This window comes from Myotis yumanensis, unplaced genomic scaffold (genome assembly GCF_028538775.1).
Source record: "Myotis yumanensis isolate MYYU_CA2020_CCGP unplaced genomic scaffold, mMyoYum1.0.hap1 SCAF_2, whole genome shotgun sequence".
Classification (NCBI taxonomy): Eukaryota; Metazoa; Chordata; class Mammalia; order Chiroptera; family Vespertilionidae; genus Myotis; species Myotis yumanensis.
In genome coordinates, this window is record NW_027223753.1 from 194,975,214 (window position 1) to 195,001,358 (window position 26,145).

The 26,145-nt window shown below is 35.7% G+C and overlaps 1 protein-coding gene across 2 annotated transcripts in view; it reads right to left on the bottom strand.

Annotated features, from left to right (window-relative positions):
- Window positions 1-26,145, bottom strand: part of RSRC1 (arginine and serine rich coiled-coil 1) — a 342,233-nt gene that overhangs the window by 232,368 nt on the left and 83,720 nt on the right. For both annotated transcript variants that reach the window (XM_070406915.1, XM_070406914.1), the window contains exon 4: window positions 16,949-17,122. In XM_070406915.1, coding sequence (XP_070263016.1) covers window positions 16,949-17,122 — 174 coding nt within the window. The remainder of the gene's footprint in view (window positions 1-16,948; window positions 17,123-26,145) is intronic.

The following is a 26,145-nucleotide window of genomic DNA, read 5'->3' on the forward strand; positions in this document are numbered from 1 at the left end:
AAGGAAGTTTTTTGCTCTGCAAATAACACCATTAAAAATGAAAATACAGGCTTCAGGTTAGGAAAAATATATTCACAACACATATATCAGACAAATGACTTGTACTCAAAATATATAAGGACCGCTTTTAATTTAATATTAAGAGAAAACTTTTTAGTGAGTAAATAACTTGAACAGATATTTCACAAAAGAAGCAACATAAATGATCAATAAACACACAAGAAGACATTCAACATTATACTTTCAATCACATAGTCGACAAAGAACTTGTATGCAGTATATGTATAGATCTGGCAAACTCACCAGTAAGAAAACACAACCTAACTTTTTAAAATGGACAAAAGAGTTGAACAGTTATATGGATTCCAAATAAGCATATAAAAAATGTTCAACATAAAAAACAAAACAAAAAAAATGTTCAACAGTATTAGCATTATCAATTCAAATTAAAACCAGGATGAGATACCACTATACACCAAAAGAATGGCTGAGGTGAATAATGTTTAAAACACCAAGTGCTGATGAGAATGCAGAGCATCTATGCTGATGGTAAAAATGCAAAATAGTACAACTAACCTGGAATACAGTTCAGCAGTTTTCTATAAAGATGTCCATTCATCATATTTTACATCAATCTCTCATCTAGTTATGTACTGAAAGAAAAACTTATGTTCACAGAAAGCCTTGTACATGAATATACAGAAGAAACTGTATTCATAATCACCCAATGTCCATCAAGAAGTACAAGAATAAACAGTGGCACATTGATACAAAGGAATATTACTCAACAAAAAGTGAAATGAACTGTTGAGCTTGCTACAACTTGAACAAATCTCAAGTGCACTATGCTGAGAAAGGCAATCAGTCTGAAAGGTACAGGCTATATGATACATTCATATAACATTTTCAAAAGATAAACCTTTAGAAATTTAGTGCCAAAAAACATATCATTGGTTGCCAGATGCTAGGAATGGCCAGAGAATGTAAATTCAAAGGGGGAACATAAGGGGTTTTGGGGGGTGATGAGTCTGTTCTGTGCCTTGATTGTTGCAATAGCTACATGAATCTATACATGTATTAAAATTCATATAACTACCCGTTCAAAAAAAGTCAACTTTTACTCTATGCTAACTTAAAATTAAACATAACAAAGATAATTAGAAAATGCTTATATATTTAGAAACTAAGGACTACTCTTCTAAATAATTCATAAGTTAAAGGAAATAGTGTAATGGAAATTAGAAAATACTTTGAACTAAATTATAATGAAAATATTCTATACCAAATTTATGGGATATACCTAAAGCTATGGTTAGAGGAAGGTTTATAAGCTTAGATAAACAGATTAGAAAAGAAAAAAAACCTCAAAATAAATGAACTAACCATCCTTCTCAAGATGGTAGAAAATTAAACCTAAAGAAATTGAAGGAGAAAATATAAGATTTAGAAGAAGAATAAAAATTAATGAAAACAAACACATACAAAGAATCAACAAAGCCAAAAGTTGGTTGGCTGTAAAAGCTAACAAAATTTACAAATATCCAATAAGATTAAGAAAAAAGAGAGAAAGCACAAACAATTGCTATTAGGTTGGGAAAAGTACCATCACCACATAATTAATAGTATATACAGAAAACCTTGATAGGATCTTATAAAAATATTTATGTCCAAAAACTGAATATTTTAGAGGAAATGAACAAATTCCTGGGGGGGGGGGGGGGGGGGGGGAATACAACTTACCAAAACTGACACAAAAAGAAATAGAAATCTAGTAGGTCCTATCATCAGAAAAATTAACTATTAAAAAATTAAATCCACAAAATAATCTTTACATTAAGTGGCTTCATTTATAAATTGTACCAAACATTTAAGGAAGAAATAACACAAAAATTACACAAACTCTTCTACAGTATAGAATAAAAAACTTTACTATGTAACTCTTAAACTGGAAAGTGGAGAATAATGGAACACTACTTAACAATACAAAGGAATTGCCAGACTGGTGCAACTCAGTGGTTGAGCACCAACCCAGGAACAAGAGGTCACTGTTTGATACCCGATCAGGGCACATGCCTGGGTTACGTCCTCGAATCCCAGTGGTGTCCAGGCAGGAGGCAGCCAACCAATTACTTCCTCTCTTATCCATGATTCTATCTCTCTAACCCTGTCACTTTTAGTGATCCCACTTCTAGGAATATATCCCAAGAACTCAGAAACACCCATCAGAAAGAATATATGAACCCCTATGTTAATAGCAGCATAATTAACAATAGCTAAGAGTTGGAAATAGCCTAAGTGCCCATCAGCAGATGAGTGGATTAAAACTATGGTACATCTATGCCATGGAATACTATGTAGCTGTAAAATAGAAAGAACTCTTACCATTTGCAACAACATGGATGAACCTAGAGAGCATTATGCTAAGCAAAATAAGCCAATCAAAGAAAGATAAGTACCACATGATCTCAATCATATGTGGAATCTAATGACCAATATAAACTGATGAACAAAAATATACTGAGAGACATAGAAACATCAGACTTTCAAACCTCAGAAGGAAGGCAGGGAAGGGTGGAGGGGGAGAAGAGATCAACCAATGAACTCATATGTGTATATGCATAACCCAAGGACACAGATAATGAGTGGTGAAAATTTGGGGGGAGGGAGGGACATATGCAATGGGGGGAAAAAGGGACATATGTAATACTTTCAACAATAAAGATTTATTTAAAAAAACAAATGAGAAAAGATTGATATAAAGTATGGATTAAAGCACCTTTAGGAAACGTTTAAAAAAATCAATAAAAATATATATTTTAACAAAACAATATAAAGGAGCAAACTGATACATGAACAGCCTAATTTATCTCAAAAGCATCATGCTAAGTGAAAGAAGCAACATATAAAAGGCTATATACTGCATAAATACATTTATATGATATTGAGTAAAGGTAAAACTTTTCAGTTGGACAGGGGCTAGCACTGGGGGAAGGAGATGCACATGGAGTATGAGGAAACCTTTTAGGGTGACAGAAATACTTTATATATTTTGTGATGAGAATGACAATAGTTTGTCAAAACTCACAGAATTATATATCTAAGAAGTGAATTTTACTACATATAATTTATATCTCAATAAACCTGACTTAAAGAAAGAACTAAAATAGAAAAAAAGTATATGAAAATGTCTAAAAACAGTATTAATGGTAAATATTTTAAGCAGAAACACACATCTTGTGATAAAATAATCAGTATAACTCCTTAGGATTTAGTTTAAGCCTTGACAATTTTTCAAATTAGCTTTGCAGCTGCAAATTTACTGGATCAAATACTACTGATTTTTTAATGAAACTGAAAAATTTTCATTTAAAGAGTAAATAATTTAATAAATACCTACAATTTGAGCAATTCTGTGTGTGTATTTACAAAAACACTACTCTTCTTTGTCTAGAACAGCTTTGAGTGATATTTTTCTTGTACTCTTGTCTTTCATCATTCTTCTTGAGTGGATTTAATTTCCAAGTAGTCACAAAATATGTTTTACCTCTGGCTTATTACAAATACACATTACTTTTTAAAATTTGATATCGACTATTCTCTTTTTCTAATGTGGAATGCCTTCCTTTATCTTTCTTACTTACAAAAAAGAAGCTAAGACTTCAACATGACAACCTAATTGATTTTCATGATCTACTTCCAGGTGGCCTGTCACCGGCTGGCATATCCATAGGGGCCAAAGGCTGCCATTTCAAAATCTCCTCTAGGAGTTCAGAAAGAATTAAAACAGCAGCATTCATTGTTGCAGTTCCCTAACTGCACCTCCAGTGTTAGTGATCATCACATATGTAACAGCATTTAGAGAATGTTTTGTGCTTATACTCACAAGGTGCAATCTCTAACTGAAATTCAGCCCAATCTTCCTGTAGTTATATGCAATCTCAGAGCCCAAGGACAATATCCTTAGCACTAAAATGAAAAGCATTAACCCCAATGACACCATCTGGAGTTTTTCTTTTATTATATTCTTTCAATGCATTGAAATCTAAGGTATGTTAACAACACCTACACAAATGGAATGTATTACAACTTACTCTGCTTTAGTGAAAAAGTATACCCCATAACTACATCTATCCAAAGAAACATATGTATTCCTATCATCTGGCAATACATACTTCATTTACTAGGATATTAAAAACATATAAACCATCCACTTTAAACCTGTCTATGATATCATATTAGGATATAAAAATAGATATCTATTTCCCAATCTTTGCTGTTTCATCAAAAGAGGTTAAGCTTGTACTTCTCCACTGTACTGACCAAGATTTGTCTAACATGTCAACCATGTATTATGGTTTATTCCAATCTGTTCTATTTTGAAGATGCCACACCAATGATGAATAGACTAGGAAGAAAGCCTGTAAGAAATGAAACTAGATTTTTAAAATTTACCTTGATTGTTGAATGTATTACAGATGTCTCCTTTTTTCCCCACTGACTCCCTCTACCTCACACTAGCCCCCGCCCCAGGCCTTCACCACACTATTGTCTGTGTCCATTGGTTATGTATTTATGCATATAAGTTCTTTGGTTAATCTTTTTCCCCTGCCCCCTTCCCTCGGAGATTTGTCAGTCTGTTTCATGCTTCTATGTCACTGGATCTACGTTGTTCATCAGTTTATTTTGTTCATTAGATTCCACATATGAGTAAGATCATGTGATACTTGGCTTTCTCTGACAGAAACTGGATTTGTTTTTTTAAAAAACTGAACAGATTGCTTCTATGTGGATTAGCATCATTCACATCTGGGCTAATCAAGGTGCTTTACAATTAAGTAAAAATTAGAACTATAATCACTAATTATAAGCAACACTTAGCTTTTAGGGAAGTTGCTTGTTTGTTTAGAAAGAAAAGACTTGGCTGACACCCCAAGTTATTCCCTCTGCATTCCTCTAATAATAGTACAGATATTTTAGCTAACAAAAGTCATACATAACCTAACTGAAGGCAAATACTGAGGTCTTCAGAAAAAGATCTCTATGGGACAGTATATTTAAGACTAGTGATTTGCCCTGTCTCATGTACCAAATCAACACAGTAGGTGATACCAATTAAGATCCTGAAATAAATCAGACTAGGCATGAAGAGTTATCAGTGAGGACTGGAATTTTAATCAGTATTTAAAATATAAATCCTAGAGTGTGCCTGGTGGTCAGAGTGGGACCATCCATATTGCAGCTCCTCGGATTCATAAAGGACACACTCAGGGGACAGACTCAGTGAGCACCAAAGCCCCATTGAAGCAAGTCTTGCCCCGGAGGGGTGTCTCCAGCACAGAAGTTCTCCCACTGCAGACACAGCTGATTCTCACAGCCAATTGGCCTAGAGGTCAATCCCTCCCAGTGATACCTACAACAATCAGGGCTTAACTACAACAAGACTGTGCACAAAGCCCACAAAGGGGTGCACCAAGAGTGTCTACCTCAGGTAATTGGGGAGGCTGAGCCACTGGGCCCTATAGGACACCTAGCACAGAAAGCCACTCTATCGACACAGCGAAGCATAAAAAAATTGCGGAGACAAAGAAACAGGACACAAATGACAGAAATGGAGGAAAGCCAACTACTGGATATAGAGTTCAAAACCACACTTTTAAGGTTTTTCAAGAATTTTCTAGAAACCGCCAATAAACTTAATGAGACCCTCAAGAAATCTAATGAGACCCTCGAGGTTGTGATAAAGGACCAACTAGAAATTAAGCATACACTGACTGAAATAAAGAATGTTATACAGACTCCCAACAGCAGACTAGAGGATCGCAAGAATCAAGTCAAAGATTTGAAATACGAAGAAGCAAAAAACACCCAACCGGAAAAGCAAAATGAAAAAAGAATCCAAAAATATGAAGATAGTGTAAGGAGCCTCTGGGACAGCTTCAAGCGTACCAACATCCGAATTATAGGGGTGCCAGAAGAAGAGAGAGAGCAAGATATTGAAAACCTATTTGAAGAAATAATGACAGAAAACTTCCCCTACCTGGTGGAAGAAATAGACTTACAAGTCCAGGAAGCGCAGAGAAGCCCAAACAAAAGGAATCCAAAGAGGACCACACCAAGACACATCATAATTAAAATGCCAAGAGCAAAAGACAAAGAGAGAATCTTAAAAGCAGCAAGAGAAAGAAAGTCAGTTACCTACAAGGGAGTACCCATACGACTGTCAGCTGATTTCTCAACAGAAACTTTGCAGGCCAGAAGGGAGTGGCAAGAAATATTCAAAGTGATGAATACCGAGAACCTACAACCAAGATTACTTTATCCAGCAAAGCTATCATTCAGAAGTGAAGGCCAGATAAAGAGCTTCACAGATAAGAAAAAGCTAAAGGAGTACATCACCACTAAACCAGTATTATATGAAATGCTGAAAGGTATCCTTTAAGAAGAGGAAGAAGAAGAAAATGGTAAAGATACAAACTATGAACAACAAATACACATCTATCAACAAGTAAATCTAAAAATCAAATGAATAAATAATCTGATGAAAGAATAAACTGGTGATTAGAATAGAATCAGGGGCATAGAAAGGGAGTGGACTGACTATTCTTGGGGGGGAAAGGAGTGTGGGGGATGCAGGAAGAGACTGAACAAAAATCGTGCACCTATGGATGAGGACAGTGGGGGGTGGTGAGGGCAGAGGGTGGGGTGCGAAACGGGTGGAGGGGAGCTATGGGGGGAAAAAGAGGAAGAACTGTAATAATCTGAACAATAAAGTTTTAATTTTTAAAAAAAAGGATATATGCACCCATATGTTCATAGCAGCACAATTCACCATAGCTAAGATCTGGAAACAGCCTAAGTGCCCATCAGTAGATGAATGGATTAGAAAACTGTGGTACATCTACACGATGGAATACTATGCTGCTGTAAAAAAGAAGGAACTCTTACCATTTGCAACGGCATGGATGGAACTGGAGAGCATTATGCTAAGTGAAATAAGCCAGTCAATGAAGGAAAAATACCACATGATCTCACTCATTCATGGATAATAAAGACCATTATAAACTTATGAACAAAAATAGATACAGAGGCAGAGCTGCCTTGAACAGACTGTCAAACTACAGCGGGAAGGCCGGGGAGGGTGGGGGGGCAGGAGGGGCGGTAAGAGATCAACCGAAGGACTTGTATGCATGCATATAAACATAACCAATGGACATAAGATACTGGGGGGTAGGGGAGGCCAGGGGATTGTCAAGGGCAGGGGAAAAAAGGAGACATATGCAATACCCTTTGTAATACTTTAAGCAATAAAACAATTAAAAAATATATAAATCCTAGAAATGACATTTTTTTAAACATGTGGATTTTTTTTCAATAGATGGAGTTACACATATGTTGACATGTATGCAATTTGATATATATGCTATTTTGTTGTATTGACAGCAAGCTTCAAAACTTAATATGTCAAATTTGCTGAAGGTGTTAACACTTAAAAATGTCTAATATCGTGCCAAAAAAGGAGCATTTCAGGAAGTTTTAATTCATTACTATATTTTGAAGAAAAAGTTTTGTATACTTTGAGAAGCTTATGGTGAACATGCTCCATCTCAAGATACTTGTGAACGCTGGTTTAACACTTTAAAAGTGATGATTTTGATGTGAAAGACCAAGAATGTCCAGGTCAATTGAAAAAGTTTGAAGACCAACAATACAAGCATTATTGGATGAAGATGCCTGTCAAACTCAAAAACAACTTGCAGAAAGAATAAACGTTGCTCAGCAAACAATTTCCGATCATTTACAAGCAATGGGAAAGATTTTAAAGGAAGGAAAATGGGTGCCACATCAACTGAATGAAAGACAAATGGGAAACCGAAAAGTCATCAGTAAAATGTTGCTTCAACGGCACGAAAACAAGTCTTTTTGCAACAAATTGTGACTGGCAATGAAAAGTGGATTTATTTTGAGAACCCCAAACCCACAAAATCATGGGATGATCCAGGTCAACCATCAACATCGACTGCAAGGCCAAATCGCTTCAGAAAGAAGACAATGCTCTGAGTTTGGTGGGATCAGAAAGGTGTGGTGTATTATGAGCTTCTAAAACCAGGTGAACATTAATACTCATCGCTACTGACAACAAATAATCAATCTGAATCACGCTTTGATCTGAAACGACCAGAATGTGCCAGAAGACACAGCAAAGTAATTTTGCTTCATGATGACACACCATCACACACCTCAAAACCAGTTAAAGGCACGTTAAAAGGTATTGCCTGGGAAGTATTTACCCACCTGCTGTATTCACCAGACCTTGCTCCTTCATATTACCACTTGTTCTGAACAATGGCACATGCACTTTCTGAGCAGCACTTCAAAACGTACGTAGAAGAGGAAAACTGGTCTCTGAATGGTTTGCCTCAAATCAAGAAAAGTTCTATTGGGACAGTATCAACAAATTACCTGAAAATGGCGGAAATGTGTAGCTAGCAATGGACATTACTTTGAATTAAGCACTTTTGATGTTTCTCTTGAAATTATCGTGTTTTCTTTGATTACAAAATCCACCATTATTAACTGGTACACCTAGTATGTGTGTGCACATGCACACTTAAACCAGGCGCGAATAGTAGAAAAGAGTTGGTTATTTTCCTAATACAAAAATTCAGCTTTATCATTTTTAAATGCTTAAAAGCTGGACTTCATTACCTAGAAACAATTTCTAAAACCATCATTTATTTATTTATTCTACAAATATTTGAGTACTTGTTATGATCCAAGTAAATACAATGTTGAATAAGACAAACAAGGTACATATAATCTGGCAATTATAAAATTTTAGAGTTACAAAATTACAAAGTTTTCTATTCAGATTAGATATACATGCAAGGGCACTAACTGCAGGGCACACTAGAGGGGGTGTGGAATACTTCATGAAGTGACATCTAAAGTGAACCCCAAAATATACATGAAAATGGCAGGAGAGGTAGAGAAGAAAGAGTATTTTAGGCTGAGGGGATCGCCTTTAAAAAGATGCAAAAGTGAAAAAAAAAGAATGATAGCTGAATCAATCATTAAATTGGTGCTACTAATAAAAAACAAAATAACTCTCATTGAGATCTTACTTATACACTGCTTCTAGTATTTACACTTTGTCGACTATCATTATCCCCATTTTATAAAAGAATAAATTTAAGGGTCAAAAATAATAACTTACTCTGTTAGGAAAATTCAAAATGATTGAGATGAACAAAGAAGATTACTGGGAGTCCTCTCCAGGGTGCCTTTCCAGGTTATCTCAACCTTTCCACCTTTCTTTGTCTGAGATGTTTTTAAATTCCACAAATTAGAGGTAATTGATAACAATGCAAGTGATTATTTTTATGGATAAGCATGTTAACTTTGTCCAGTGGAGTTGTAACTGATTTCTCTCCCCATGTGGAAAAAGTCAGCTTTGAATCTATTAAGCAATTTTGTGTCCTATATTCCTGATGGCCTACATATGTGCCCACTCTTTGCATTCTCCTTTGAGCTATTTGTAGTATCTCACTAATTACTATTAATTAATGAGTTAAGTAATACCTTTGGAGTGTGTTTATGTATACACTAGTTGCCTAGTACACGGATTCATGCACACTGAAAGAAATTAATTAGAAGAAATATTTTAATATCGCTATTCTCACCATTTCTCTAAAATAGAAGTGTCAGAGATGAAAGAAAATTAGTAAAATGTATATGAAAAGAATATATAAATTAACTAATAAACAATAACAACGTGATATAACAAAGACATGATATGAAAACAACAAAAACATGATATAAAAACAAAAAACAAGATATAAAAACAACATTGATATGAACAACAAAGTGACAACAAATACATATCTATCAACAAGTGAATCTAAAAATCAAATGAATAAAGAATCTGATAAACAGAATAAACTGGTGAATGTAATAGAATCAGGGGCATGGAAATGGAACAGACTGACAATTATCAGGGGGAACGGGGTGTGGGGGGTGCAGGAAGAGGCTGGACAAAGATCTTACAACTATGGATGAGGGCAGTGGGGGGCGAGGACCTGGGGTGGGGTGGAAACCAGGTGGAGGGGAGCTAAGGGGGGGAAAAGAGGAACATCTGTAATAATCTGAACAATAAAGATTTAAAAATTGATAAAAACAGTAACTGATAAATTGATTAAACTTATTCTAATATCTTCTTGTATACCACATTGAATAAAAACACTTTCAGAGTGCTTGACTAATTTCCCTTATGATGAAGTATTTACAACTTTAACATCCCACGCTCTTCGAACTCGAGAGAAAGCAACATATAACTGACTATGTCCGAAAACGGGTTCAGGTAGGAATATTCCTACTCTGTCTAGAGTTTGTCCTTGTGATTTATTAATAGTCATCGCAAATGCTGGCATCACGGGGAAACTATTTTGAAATTAATTTAAATGGGAGGCCAGTGTCAGACGAGGACAAATCAATTCTTGGATTCAGAACAATCTCTCCTTCCACAGATCCTGTTAATACTTCAGCTTCGATTATGTTAGGTCACAATCTTTTGATAATAAATCTAGTACCATTACAAAGATGCCATTTACTACTAATTTTTCTCAGTAGCATGATGATTGCACCTACTTTCAATTTTAATTTATGACACGGCATTCCCGAAGGTGTAATGCTATTAAGAAATTCGATGGGAAAATTTTCCTTGAGATCATCACCCACTGAATCGATGGAGTCATCACTCCATTGTGAAAATCTCCATTGAGTATATCCAAAATTTCTTCACTTAATTTATGAACGTGATCATTTTTTTGGACAAAGAATTGCACATTTAGATATGTTTTTAATATTATCTATAGATATACTATTTCCAAAGGTAGCCTCAATAGATCCGTTACAAATCATTTCATAGGAGATTTTAATAATATCTATTCCTAAATAAAAACTGCTATCAAGTTTGCCATCTCCAAGTTTTACTAACCATTCGCTATCAGCAGAATCCTCTAATCTCATATTTGTTTTAAGAGACAACTGTCTGAAACATCCACAAACACTACGTACTTGAAACTTGTTTGTACTATGGCCGATCACATAGCATGCGGCACAACACTGAGACATTGTCAAAAATCCCCTCTGAAAAGAGAACTGTCCCACCAAATGCAGCATTCAAATTGGCGACAGTGAGCACTTTATATGTATTGCACATGTGCGAGTCAAAGTTTATTTTTAAATTGCCAGTGTGTGTCATATGTACCGGTCGGTCGGTCGGACGGATGGATAGATGGATGTCCGTCAACTTAGCCTTTTATCTATACAAATTATTGAGTCATAATTTTACCTTTTTAAAAAACTATCCCTTAATACCTCCAAAGCACAATGAGTCAGAATCTGAAGGTTTATGTGGCTTTTATAATGGTTTCTAGGACAAAGTTCTTTCCTTTACCCACCACCCACTTCTCTCCTTTTACTCTTGAATGTTAATTCCAACATAATTTTTGTAACACCTCTTGAAAAGGATCCCACCAAGTTTTTGATAGTCCATATGATGAAACTTACTGAAAAGTATAGCATAAGACTACTTTCATTCTCTCACTAACTTCTTCATATAACTGTAATTCCTCAGCCTCTATAGAATGAAAAAGGAAAATAAAAGTACCTTCTCTCATTCCAAGGCCTTTCTCAGTCAGGCAACCACAAAAAGAAAGAATGAGCCTACAATTCATGCCATGTAGTCTCTATCAGGCATAATTCAAATCAAATCCCATCAGGCAAAGTCTAGGATAATTAAAATGTACTGACATAATAAATAAGAGAACAGTGGTAACCTGGGGGAGAACTTATGAAACCTTGTCTCCTGCTTTTGCTGAATATTCTTTTTGTTATGTTAGATTCCCTTTCTTGGCCTTGCCTTTTTGAAAATTACAGTTTCTATTGCAAAACTAATATCTAGTGACAAAATCTCAAACCTGTACAATGGAAATTGGATGGTAAATTTCACTGCAATATAAAATGTCCAACATCATAATAGGCCACTGTTATGGTATTCATTCAATTCACAAAGAAATTGTAAAAACTTTAATTTAAAAAGCAAGAAAAATCCAGAGCACACACTTACATAAAGATGTATTTGTTTACCTACTTAACAAAATTGACAGTAGGAAGCTTCTTTGCATGTTACAATGACACGTGTTAAAGGTATACTTCTTTCGAACCAAACATTTACCCTTCGCCACTGGTGAAAGGCAACAAGATCTCTACAAAATCTCATCTTTTTTAATAAATTTTGCATGAAAACATGTTATCCTGGTACAAAGTTGCCTGCTGTCACATTCGAAGTGTGATAAATGTTTAATGAAAACAACACCACACAGCTTGGTGTCAGACAACAGCTATCACACAGCCCTGCTTTGATCCAAACAGACACTTAAAAGGAGTTCTAAGCACACCCTGCACCACAGAACTCTATAACCTGTATGCAAATAGGGGTAAATTAGCATAAATGACTTTCTGCTGCATAAAGAAATAAGAGATAAGGAAAAATATGACAGGAGTATGTAACTACTGTCAAAACTCAAGGGTCCAGCATTCCCAAATCACAACATCTTCTGCCAAGCACTTGGTAAGAAAAACCTCATCAACAGGAATTTATTACATGAAACGCTACAATTGAAGACATTGGAACACTGCCAAGGTCAAAGCCATAACTAACATATCTATAAAGTATGACTACTACATGGTACTGGACTGCTTTTATACACCGCTTCAAACATTTATTGCTTTGGAAATATTATTATCCCCATTTAACAGAAGAATAAATTAAGACTCAAAAAGAATAACTTGTCCTATAAGGAAAAAAGTTTTGAATTACTTAAAATGAGCAAAAATTGTAATTTTTTGCAATTTAACTTTACCAAGATGTAAACACCTTAGCATACTTTAAACAGATATGCTACTCAAAACGCCTACATGTTCAAAGGTAGCAATTCCTATGAATAAAAGTATATATTCCCTCCATTGAGATGTTTTCTGCATTTTTAGTCTATAAAGACATACCTAAAATAGTTGTGATATGCCTACTATCTAATTGCATTGAATAGTAAACTTTTTAATGAAAGATTTCATAAATAGGTTAACTATAGGCTGTTGGCTATATTTGAAGCCCAATTTCACTGCTATCCCAGTGGCTTCAATACATATTCTCAGAAAGCTTGAAAGTCAATTGATTTAGTGGAAGTCACATTTCAGTACAAGAGATTCTATTTAGCTCCAGCCAGTTTGGCTCAGTGGATAGAGTGTCAGACTGAAGGGTTTGATTCCGGTCAAGGGCACATGCCCGGGTTGCAGGCTCCTTCCCCAGTAGGGGGCGTGCAGGAGGCAGCCAATCAATGATTCTCTCTCATCATTGATGTTTCTCTCTTTCCCTCTCCCTTCCTCTCTGTAATCAATAAAAATATATTTTAAAAAAAGAAATTCTATTTAAATATATTCCCCGCCCAATACCCACCGAAAATAACTACTTCAGTTGTCAGGTTATGTATATGTATGTCTGGGGCGAAATTCTTACCGCTCCCTAAAATTATAAAGCTTCAGAAAAGCTTCAGAAAGTTATGTAAAGGAAGAAAAGTATAAACTCAACTGTCTGAACAAAATATTCCAGAAGTCTTGATGGGCACATTTCTGAGAACAGTATCCATCTACTGAAAAGCTAATAAGGGAATAATAAGTGTTAGATGCCTACTATTATTATGTCTCCTGTAAGTAAAGATTTTGTTCATACCTCATGTAGTCATGATTATATCATTACTTTATTTGAAACTTCACTGGCTTCTCATTGCCTTTAGAATTAACTCTAAACTCCTTGACATAACTTATAAGGTATTCTAGTAATCATCTCTAATCATTATTTCTCTTCTACTCTAAACCAAGCTCTATAAGACTTCAGTTCCTCAAATACCTACCTTGCTTGCCTCCAAGTCTTTCCATATGAAGTTCATTTTGCATGCAACATTCTTTCCCATCTCTTTCTTCTTTCAATGTATAAACATCTCTTCTTTTGAGAGCCTCTCCCTGACACGTTGACCAGTCTAGATCAACCAACTTACCTAATGTTCACAGAAATATCTTTCAACCGGAAAGTGTCAAAAATGAAGATGAAGAAATAAAAAGGAAAAAAAAAAAGAAAAACAAAAAAAGACAAAGAAGGAAAAAATTTTAAAAAGAACAAAGGAAAAAAAACACACCAAAAACTGAAGATGAAAGCCAATGTGCTGAGACTGGCCTGTTAGAAGGATAAAAAGGGCCTGGGTCTGCTTACCTCCAAATTATTTGTTATATTAGCAATAAATGTACTTATGGCTTAAACCAGATGTTGACAAACTACAACCCTTGGGCCAAATCTTGCCAACTATCTAGTTTAGGTTTTACTGGAACACAGTCATGCTGTTCATTTCGTATTATCTATAGCTGCTTTTGTGCTGGAAGGGCAGAGTTTAATAGTTGCAATAGAGACATATGGCCTAGAAAGCCTAAATTATTTACTATCTAGCCCTTTACAAAAAAAATGTTGCTGTCCCTGGTTTTGTTAGTTATGACCAAAGCAGCCTTGCTCTTACGATGTTACTGTAATTACTTATATATCTTCCCTTCTATATATGCTTATTTATGGACCTGCATGAAATCCCCTACCATTATGTCCCTATTCCCTAACAGTACTTGACAAATAGAAGGCATTTAAATACTATTGATTAAACAAATGAATAAATGAATGAGCATATCTGATCAATTACCAATAAATATTTATTAACAACTAACATGTACATTACGTACTATGAGTAATACAAAAGAGTATAAGACACATTCTCAGTAGAATAGCTTAAATCACAGATTTAGGAAATAAACACATACTTTTTTAAAAAAGATAAATCATTTTTGGAACAAAGGAGGGTGTATCTGTACATATATATATACTACCATATTAACTGTATACACTGACACACACACCTTGCAAAAAAAACACCTGACTTCAGGATATACCTAAAGGTATGAATTTGTGTGTTCTTAGCACTAACCAGTAGACAGGGCACCCTGACATAGCACCACCCTGTACTACAGTCTACCAAAATCATGGAGGTGACCGAATCAGGCTACTCACAGCTTTTTGGTGTCAGTACCCAGGGCCCTTCAACTGGCCCCTCTCGTTTGGACTTTGTTCAGTCACTCCCTTTGCTGAGTAAGAAGTAATGACAAATACAGTACGGGCTTGTGAATCTTTTATCCAGGAATGAGTCACTTGAACACCTCAACACTGAATGAAACAAGTGTCTAACCTGTAAATCTGGCCCAGACCCTGCCAAATGAGAACCTTTCCTGAAACCACCTGACCTCCATGTCTTATTCACGCTCTAATTTTTCTTACCTTTAAAATTCACAAAATAATGCTTTATGCTAATGTCAATTTTATACAACTGTGCAAATATTACTCTAAAAAGTTAAAAGTTAGTGAGATTAAAAAGCAAAAATTTAATGAGTATTAAAAAGCATAGTCATATTTCTCATAGTCATGTAATACCTAAAGTATAAACCTAAAGGGAAAAAAGGAACAAGAAGCAAGGCAGTTCCTTCATTGACATAATTTATTCATTCTTTTAGTCCATATTTTCCAGTCTTAGAAACCTATTCTACATCCTCTCTTCAAATCTATCATCCTCCCAAGTTTCTCCCTTTATCAATAGATTTCCCCCACACGCTCTCTGATCCTCATTCCATTCTACCAACTCCGGCTAACTCAGCTTCCCTATTCTCATAGCCAGATATCTAACACTATCTCCTCTCCTATAACATTTAAAATTAGAAAAGAACAGAACTCAGAATTTTTCAGGATCACAACTACTTAGTTTATAATAATGATTGTGGGGTAATCATGAGAAAGAAAGTAACATAATAATGTTATCCTATTCCAAAATCCACTACAAATTTATTATTTCAACAAACACTTAAAGTCAACAATCTAGGGAGGTTTATATAATATCACTGTAAATCTGGAAATGAAATATAAACAGACGGACAACTGGGAAAAGAAAAGGATTAGAGAAGAGTTCTATATCCTTTAATAAACTTAATTCTTCATAGAATCAAGGTCTCAAAAAACCATATTCAAGATCCTGGTAAGCTCTTCAACTTAACACTAAAATCTGATTGATACATCAAAAATAAACACTTTTTATTGAAGTATTAAAGTGAATATATGTAAGGTGTTGAAAGACTGACAAAAGGGGATAAATTCCTAGATGTTTTACTTCATAGAATAAGAGATCCCAATGTCAGTTTTGAGTAAAACAACTAAAAAGCTGTAATTTAAGCTACTAACCCAAACTTATTATTTCATTTTAACAGCTTTTAATTTAATAAAGTTATGAGTGAATTTCACCCTCCAAATGGACAGAGCTAGAGTAACTGTTTCAATAATATCAATTCCAGAAAAAATAAATTCCAGATCCTGTATGCACAGACACTCTAACATATACATACACCTTAATATTGACCAAGTCCCCATTCTATACTGAAAGAGACCTAACCAATAGTAAAACATTCAGTAGTCTTCAAATTTTAAATTCTTATTTATGATAAGTAAAATTGAATGTAGAACCTTTCTAAAGAATTATGCAAATTTTCCTTTACTGAGATACTAAGCTTTGATAGTGCTGTTTATTTTGTGTGTCTACGATTTGTTACATAAGTAAGTAAAAATAGGAATAGAAAACAGTAAAAATTTGAGATAACTATTTTGGTTTACTCTTTTTTCTTTCCCTATTGTATTCGCCTCTTTTTTCCATCCAAGAAAAAACTTCCAAGAATGAAATTAGTTTGAACACTGCCATAGAATCACTGAGTTAACTCTCTTAAGATTTGCTTAACGTTCATGGAAATATCAACTTACCCCCGTTTAATGTTGTGTAATTCCTTGTCCTTGCCTTTATCCTTCTCCTTTTCTCTTTTCTCCTTATCTCTGCCTTTACGTCGTTCTCTATCCCGAGATCGACTACGGGTTCTTCTGTGACTGGACCTTTCACTGCTTCGACTATGGGAACGTGGACGAGGTCTTGACCTGGACCTATAGTAAGTAGATTAAATACATTTAGTGCATATCTTGTATTATGAAAACAAAATATCCTTTAAAATTATGTGAAAGAAAAGAATTTAGTTTAATTCTATGAAACAAACATCTAAGTATGATTATTTATAAATAAGTACTCTCAGTTAAAATGATACATAAGGGGTATATATGTTGTCAACTTTACAGGAAATTAAAGTTTAGTCAAAAAGTGCAAGTAAAAGTCTTAAAGGTTCAAATCAAGTCTTGATTACTCAACTGTCCTCAGATAATATAACAAATCTAAATGTATCTGATCTAGTATCCAAGGATAGAATCTTCCCTATGCCTATAATCCCTGCTTCTATATAAAGTCAACCTTATTTATTATTTCTAATTGTTACAATAAAACTATGCCTCTACTCTAATGCAGCCATTCTTTGTATTAAATGAATAACAGTATTTGGTAGGATATACAGTGTACTTTTAAAGGGTAAAAACCTCAGGTTCTGTCTCACAGTAGTGATAAGAAAGCTTCTACCAGACTGATGATCTTACAGATAACTATAAAAAGCAGCTATCTGAAGGTACTGGACAATGACCAAAAGAAGACAGATTCTATAGAGGGCCAACACTTGGAAAACGAAAACAGCGATGAGAAAATTTCCCATTTTATCAGCTTCTTTTCTGAGGACAAGCCCAAGTCTATGCCATGCAGGACAGCTATAACTCCAACAAAAAAAATTTCTGGCCTGAAAAACCAGAAGAAAAGCGCAGGGCAACCACCGCAAAAGGAAAACAAAAGGGCAATTCTGAAAAAGCGTCAGAGGAGGTAGCTAAGATTCTGTATGTAAACTCTATTCAAATCTCTGGCTGAACTCTACACTGTGCATACTCCAAATAGCCAAAGATAAAATAAAACTAAACTAAAATTTCAACTGCCCCCCAAGAGACAAGATTTTTTCAATTTTAATTTAACTAAGTTAATTTTCTGCTAAAACAAACAAGAAAAAAAATCAGTATTCTTCAGAGGAATATAATAGAATTCAGAGCATTCAAAACATGATATTCACCTTGTCCAGAATTAAATCCAAAATTACTAGCTATACCACAAAACATTAAAAGTTGGATCCATTATCAAGAAAATAAAGTCAATAGAGACCAACCCTGAGATGAACTAGATGTTGGAAATAGCAAGCAAAGATTTTAAAGTAGTAAAAATAACCATGCATGCAATAAATATAAAGCTTAAAAAAACTAAAAATCAAAAAACATAGCAGCTCTATAACTAAAAATATACAATATCTGAAATTATAATTATGCTCAATGACTTTAAAGCACATTGGTAAGAACAAAAAAAAGAATCTGTGCACTTAAAAATAAATCAATTGAAATTATCCAATCTGAAGAACTAAGAAGAAATTGACTGCTAGTAAGAAAAGAAAAACAGACCCTCTGGAATCTGTGTGATAATATTTTTAATGTGTCGAACATGTTTATTTAAACCCAGAAATAGAGAAAATAATGAGACAGAAAGCAAAATTTTTAAGTAGTGGTCAAAATTTCCCCAAATTTAGTGAAAGACAATTGTACAGATTCTAGAAGTTCAGTTAACTACAATATAAATATGAAGACCATGACTAGTAAAACCATACTCAAACTGATGAATCAAAAAGAGAAATCTTAAAAGTATTCAGGGAAAAATCCCCAAACACATTACATTTTGAAGAGCAATAATATCAATTACTGCTGGTATCTCATCGGAAACAATGGAGATCAAAAGACAGTGGTACAAAATTCTTACCATGGCAAAATAAAAATTTCAACACAAAATTTTATAATCAGCAAGAATATACCTCAAAAATAAAAGTAAAATTAGGACATTTTTTGAGGTAAAGGAAAAGTAAAACATAATCATCAGTAATAGATCTGCATTATAAAATTGAAAACAAATGGCTAAAAATTGATATATCATGTAAACAGTAAACAGGAAGGGTGGAGTGACTATATTAATATCAGATAAACTAGACTACAGAAACTAAGAGTGTCACCCAAAATAAAAATGGAAACTTCATGATGACCAAAGGGTCAATTCATAAAAATCACACAAAATATGTTTATCTGACCACAGCATAATTAAATTAGAATTCAATAACAATAAAACATCTTTTTATTTTTTTTATTTTTTTTTGCTTAAAGTATTACAAAGGGTATTACATAAGTGTCCTTTTTTCCCCCCCGCCCTTGACAAACCCCTACCCTCCCTTACCCCCCAGTGTCTTATGTCCATTAGTTATGCTTATATGCATGCATACAAGTCCTTCGGTTGATCTCTTACTCCCCTCCCTTCTGCCCCCCAACTCTCTCTGGCCTTCCCACTGCAGTTTGACAATCAGTTTGAGGCAGCTCTGCCTCTGTATCTATTATTGTTCAAAAGTTTGTAATGGTCTTTATTATCCATGAATGAGTGAGATCATGTGGTATTTTTCCTTCATTGACTGGCTTGTTTCACTTAGCATAATGCTCTCCAGTTCCATCCATGATGTTGCAAATGGTAGGAGTTCCTTCTTTTTAACAGCAGCATAGTATTCCATCGTGTAGATGTACCACAGTTTTCGAATCCATTCATCTACTGATGGGCACTTAGGCTGTTTCCAGATCTTAGCTATGGTGAATTGTGCTGCTATGAACATCTGGTTACATATATCCTTTCTGATAGGTGTTTCTGGTTTCTTGGGATATATTCCTAGTAGTGGTATCACAGGGTCAAATGGGAGTTCCATTTCCAATTTTTTGAGGAACCTCCATACTGCCTTCCATAGTGGCTGCACCAGTCTGCATTCCCACCAGCAGTGCACAAGTGTTCCTTTTTCTCCACATCCTCTCCAGCACTTGTCGTTTGTTGATTTGTTGATGATGGCCATTCTGACAGGTGTGAGATGGTACCTCATTGTTGTTTTGATTTGCATCTCTCGGATGATTAGTGACTTTGAGCATGTTTTCATATGTCTCTTGGCTTTCTGAATGTCCTCTTTTGAAAGGTGTCTATTTAGATCCTTTGCCCATTTTTTGATTGGATTGTTTATCTTCTTTTTGTTAAGTTGTATGAGTTCCCTATAAATTTTGGAGATTAAGCCCTTATCAGATATGACGTTGGCAAATATGTTTTCCCAAGAGGTGGGTTTTCTTGTTGTTTTGTTGATGGTTTCTTTTGCTGTGCAGAAGCTTTTTATTTTGATGTAGTCCCATTTGTTCAGTTTCTCTTTAGTTTCAACTGCCCTAGGAGCTGTATCAGTGAAGAAATTGTTTTGTCATAAGTCTGAGATTTTGTTGCCCTTGTATTCTTCTAGAATTTTTATGGTTTCCTGTCGTACATTTAAGTCCTTTATCCATTTTGAGTTTATTCTTGTGTATGGTGTAAGTTGGTGCTCTAGTTTCATTTTCTTGCATATGTCTGTCCAATTTTCCCAACACCATTTATTGAAGAGACTATCTTGGCTCCATTGTATGTTCATGCCTCCTTTGTCAAAAATTAATTGAGCATATTGGTTCGGGCTAATTTCTGGACTCTCTATTCTATTCCACTGATCTATATGTCTGTTCTTGTGCCAGTACCAGGCAGTTTTGAGAACAGTGGCTTTGTAATACAGCTTGATATCTGGCATTGAGATCCCACCTACTTTGTTCTTTCTCAGGATTGCTGCAGCTATTCGAGGTCTTTTTTTATTCCAGATGAATTTTTGGAGAGTTCGTTCTAGATCTTTGAAGAAGGCCATTGGTATTTTAATGGGAAGTGCGTTGAATGTATAGATTGCTTTGGGTAGTATGGACATTTTAATGATGTTGATTCTACCAATCCAAGAACATGGTATGTTCTTCCATCTGTTTATGTCTTCCTCTATCTCTTTTTTCAACGTCCTGTAGTTTTCTGAGTAGAGGTCTTTAACCTCTTTAGTTAAGTTTATTCCTAGGTATCTTAATTTTTTTGGTGCGATGGTAAATGGGATTGTTTTTCTGATCTCCCTTTCTGAAAGTTCACTATTGGTGTATAGAAATGCCTCAGATTTCTTGGGGTTAATTTTGTATCCTGCTACATTGCCAAATTCATGTATTAAGTCTAGTAGCTTTTGGATGGAGTCTCTAGGGTTTTGTATGTATAATATCATGTCATCTGCAAATAAGGACAGTTTTACTTCCTCTTTTCCAATTTGGATGCCTTTTATTTCTTCTTCATGCCTAATTGCAATGGCTAATACTTCCAGTACTATGTTGAACAGGAGTGGTGAGAGTGGGCATCCCTGTCTTGTTCCTGTTCTTAGGGGAAATGGTGTTAGTTTTTGTCCATTGAGTATGATGTTGGCTGTGGGCCTGTCATATATGGCTTTTATTATGTTGAGGTATGATCCTTCTATTCCCACCTTTCTGAGAGTTTTTATCAAAAATGGGTGTTGGATTTTGTCGAATGCTTTTTCTGCATCAATTGATATGACCATGTGGTTTTTTTCTTTCAATTTGTTTATGTGATGTATCACATTTATTGATTTACGGATGTTGTACCATCCTTGCATCTCTGGGATAAATCCTACTTGGTCATGGTGTATGATCCTTCTGATGTACTGCTGGATCCGATTTGCTAAGATTTTGTTGAGGATTTTGGCATCTATGTTCATGAGGGATATTGGCCTGTAATTCTCTTTCATTGTGATGTCTTTACCTGGTTTTGGTATTAGGGTGATGCTGGCTTCATGGAATGAGCTTGGAAGCGTTCCTTCCTCTTGAATTTTTTGTAGTAGTCTGAGGAGGGTAGGTTTTAGTTCTTCCTTGAATGTTTGGTAGAACTCCCCTGTGAAGCCGTCTAGCCCTGGGCTTTTGTTTGCTGGAAGCTTTCTGATGACTGCTTCAATTTCTTCCATAGTTATTGGCCTATTGAGGTTTTTAGATTCTTCCTGATTGAGTTTTGGAATGTTGTATTTTTCTAGGAATTTGTCCATTTCCTCCAGGTTGTCTAGTTTGTTGGAGTAGAGTTGCCCGTAGTATTGTTTAACAATCATTTGTATTTCTGTGGGGTCTGTTGTTATTTCGCCTCTATCATTTCTGATTTGGTTTATTTGGGACCTCTCTCTTTGCTTCTTGGTGAGCCTGGCTAGGGGTTTGTCAATCTTGTTTATCCTTTCAAAGAACCAGCTCTTGGTTTCATTGATTTTCTGTATTGTTTTTTTGGTCTCTATTTCATTGATTTCTGCTCTAATCTTTATTATCTCCTTCCTTCTGCTCACTCTGGGGTTTTCTTGTTGCTCTCTTTCTAATTCTTTGAGTTGTAGAGTTAGATGATTGACTACCATTTTTTCTTGTTTTTTGAGATAGGCCTGTAGAGCTATAAACTTTCCTCTCAGGACTGCTTTCATTGTGTCCCAGAGGTTTTGGATTGTTGTGTTTTCATTGTCATTAGTGTCCAGGAAGTTTTTAATTTCTTCTTTGATGTCATCGGTAACCCAATCAATATTTAATAACATGCTATTCAGCTTCCAAGTGTTTGAGTATTTTGGGTTGTTTTTATTGTAGTTTATTTCTAACATTATGCCATCGTGGTCTGCGAAGAAGCTTTTTATGATTTCAATCTTCTTGAATTTGTGGAGACTTTGCTTGTGACCCAATATGTGGTCTATTTTTGAATATGTCCCATGAGCACCTGAGAGGAATGTATATTCCGCAGCTGTGGGGTGAAGTGTTCTGAAGATGTCAATTAAGTCCATCTGATCTAGTGAGTCATTTAGGATTGCTGTTTCTTTGCTCAGTTTTTGTCTAGCGGATTTATCCAGTGATGTCAGTGGTGTATTAAAGTCCCCTACTATGATTGTATTGTTGTCGATCTCTCCCCTGATATCTTCCAGAAGTTTTCTTATGTATGTGGGTGCTCCTGCATTGGGTGCAGATATGTTTACCAGGGTTATATCTTCTTGTTGTATTGATCCCTTTAGTATTATGAAGTGGCCTTCCTTATCTCTGGTTATGGCCTTCACTTTGAGATGTATTTTGTCAGATATAAGTATTGCTACCCCAGCTTTCTTTTCCTTTCCATTTGCGTGAAAGATATTTTTCCATCCCTTCACTTTCAGTCTGTGTGAGTCCCTTCTAATGAGGTGGGTCTCTTGTAGACAGCAGATGTATGGGTCATGTTTTTTTATCCATTCAGCCACTCGATGTCTTTTGGTTGGAGCATTTAGTCCATTTACATTTAAAGTTATTATTGAAAGGTACTTGTTTGTAGCCATTTCTTTTTTTGTGTGTGTGTGTGGCTGTTTTCTTTCTGAGCTTGATATTTCTTCCTTTTACACCAGTCCCTTTAGCATTTCTTGCATGGCTGGTTTGGTGGTGATAAACTCCCTTAGCCCTTTTTTGTCTGTGAAGCTTCTTATTTCCCCTTCAATTTTGAATGATAGCCTTGCTGGATAGAGTATTCTTGGATTCAGGCCTTTGCTTTGCATCACTTTGTAGATTTCCGTCCATTCTTTTCTGGCCTGATGTGTTTCTGTTGAGAAATCATTTGATAATCTAATGGGAGATCCCTTGTATGTTACTTTCCGTCTCTCTCTTGCAGCCTGTAAGATTCTCTCTTTATCCTGAACATTTGCCATGGTAATTATGATGTGTCTTGGTGTGGGTCTTTTCGGGTTCACCTTGTTTGGGACTCTCTGGGCTTGTGTGACTTTTTTCTTCCCCACCTCAGGGAAGTTTTCTGATATTATTTCTTCGAATAGGTTTTCTAATCCATGTTCATCTTTCTGTTGTTCTGGCACCCCTATTATTCGTACGTTGTTTCGTTTCATGTTGTCCCAAAGCTCCCTTAGGCTCTCCTCCTGTCTTTTAATTTTTTTCTCCATTTGCCGTACAGTTTGAGAGTGTTTTGCTTCCTTGTCTTCTAATTCACTAATTCGGTCCTCCGCTTCTCCCAGTCTACTGTTGATACTTTCAATGGAGTTTTTTATTGAAGCTATGTCACTCTTCATTTCTTCTTGGGACTTACTTAAGTTGTTGATTTTTTCATCTGTTTCTTCTAGCTTCTTGCATAAGTAGTTGAGTTTTTCATCTGTTTCTTCTTGCTTCTTGAACATCTGGTGCATGTACTCTAGGAACCTTATTCTGAATTCTTTTTCCGTCATGTTGCATATCTCTGTCTCACTTAGCTGCTTTTCTGGCGAGTCCTCCTTTTCTTTCCTTTGGGGGTTTCTTTGCCTACCCATGTTTGATCTCGCTGACATATGTAGATGTTGAGATGTTCAGTGGCTGCTCCCTGGGTGGCAGGGGCTCTTTGGGTTGTGGTTGCTGCTCAGACGGTTGCGGTAGCAGCTGCTTTCCAGTTGGCAGCAGCTCCTCTGGTGGATGTTGTTCACAGATGTGATGGCTCTTCTGGCTGGTGGGGGGAGGCTTCACGTACAGCTGCTGTTCCACAGACAGAGGGTGTGGTGATCAGGAGGCTGTGGTGATCAGGAGCTGCGGTGATCAGGGGGCTGCTGTTGCTTGGATCTGCTGCGTTGATTTAAAGGCACAAAATACAACAGAGCAAGGCACAACGTACCAGGCACTGAACACAAGTATATTCACAATATTAATAACCCCAAATAAAGGTGACCACCCGAATTAAGAGAATTAGGGGATAAGGGAGAAAGAAGAGAAGAAGATAAAAGAGAGAACAGAAAAGAAAAATAAGAAAAAAACAAACAAAAAAGAAGTGCAAAAATAGAATTGGGAAAAAAGAGGGGGGAAAGAAAGAGAGCGAAAAAAGAGAATGAAGTAGAAGCGGGGAAGAGACTATTGGTATGAGGAGCAAACTCCAATAGAACTGCCACTAATCTCAACAAATTCCAGCAACAGATCCCTGGAGATGAATGCAAACTACAAACCACCAATAATATCCAGAGGGGTAAGGGAAAACAGAAGCACAAAAATAACCGGGGTGGGGTGGGGGAGGGAAGGGAAAAACCAGCAGAAAAAAAATAAAAAGAAAAAGAAAAAGAAAAGGAAAAAGAAAAACAACCTCACAACCAGTCCTAAAAAAGAAGAAAAAACACAGAACAAAACAAACAAACAAACAAAAAAAAAAGCCCAATATATTCAACAATCAAGAAAACAATAGAAAGATAAGAGAGAAAAAAATGTTTGGAAAGTGAAGAAGGATAAAGAATAGGTGTATAAGGATTTGGAGCAGTAGATTGGAAATAGGATATATAAGTAGGGTGGAATTAGACAGGGGGTAAAAAGAGGGAATTGGGAAAGTCTGGAGCAGGAATAGGGTAAGAGAAACAGGACACCAAAAGGGGAAAAGTAAGGAAGAGGGTTTTAGCAAAGAGGTGAAATTGAGATAGGGAAAATTAATGCTAAAGGAACGATGAAAATAGAATGGAGAAAACTAATCCCAAAAGAAAATAAAGAGAAAATAAAATGGCACTTTAAAAAATGGTAAAATGGTAGCAGTAATAATACTGGTTAAAAATAAAAATGTGGTAATTGAAAGGGTAAAATCAGGTGATGGAAAAAGAAGAAAAAGAGAAAAAAAAAATTGGTTTCTTAGTAAAAAGGTGAAAAAATTAAAAAGAAAAAGAAAAAGAAAAAATTTGCAGTAGTGATGGTCTTTCGGTTCTTCTACTCTTCAGCCTGGTTCGCCTTAGTCCTTCCAGGTATTTAGGAGAGTGTTGAATTTGCCTGCATTACACTGTTCCTCCGTGTTGTAAATCACAGTCCTGATTTTAAAGCAGGCCGTATTCGTGATCCAGTCTGCCTTAATTTGTATTCCCCTAAGAGTCAGTTTGTGGCTCAGCCTCTGGGTGGCAGTGTTTTTGGGTTGGCCTCTGAGGCTATACAGCTTCTCTATCCTTTTTAAATCCTTACCCTGCTCTGTGTTGTTGGTGGGACTGAAAATCCCTCTATAGGCCAGACCCTGGTAACTCCCAGGGACTAATCAGCTTGTTTTAATCCTTTATCTCATACAGGGTGGAATCTGGGTGTGGCTGTGCTCCTTGCCTGGGGGGCTGGGGGGAGGAATTCCA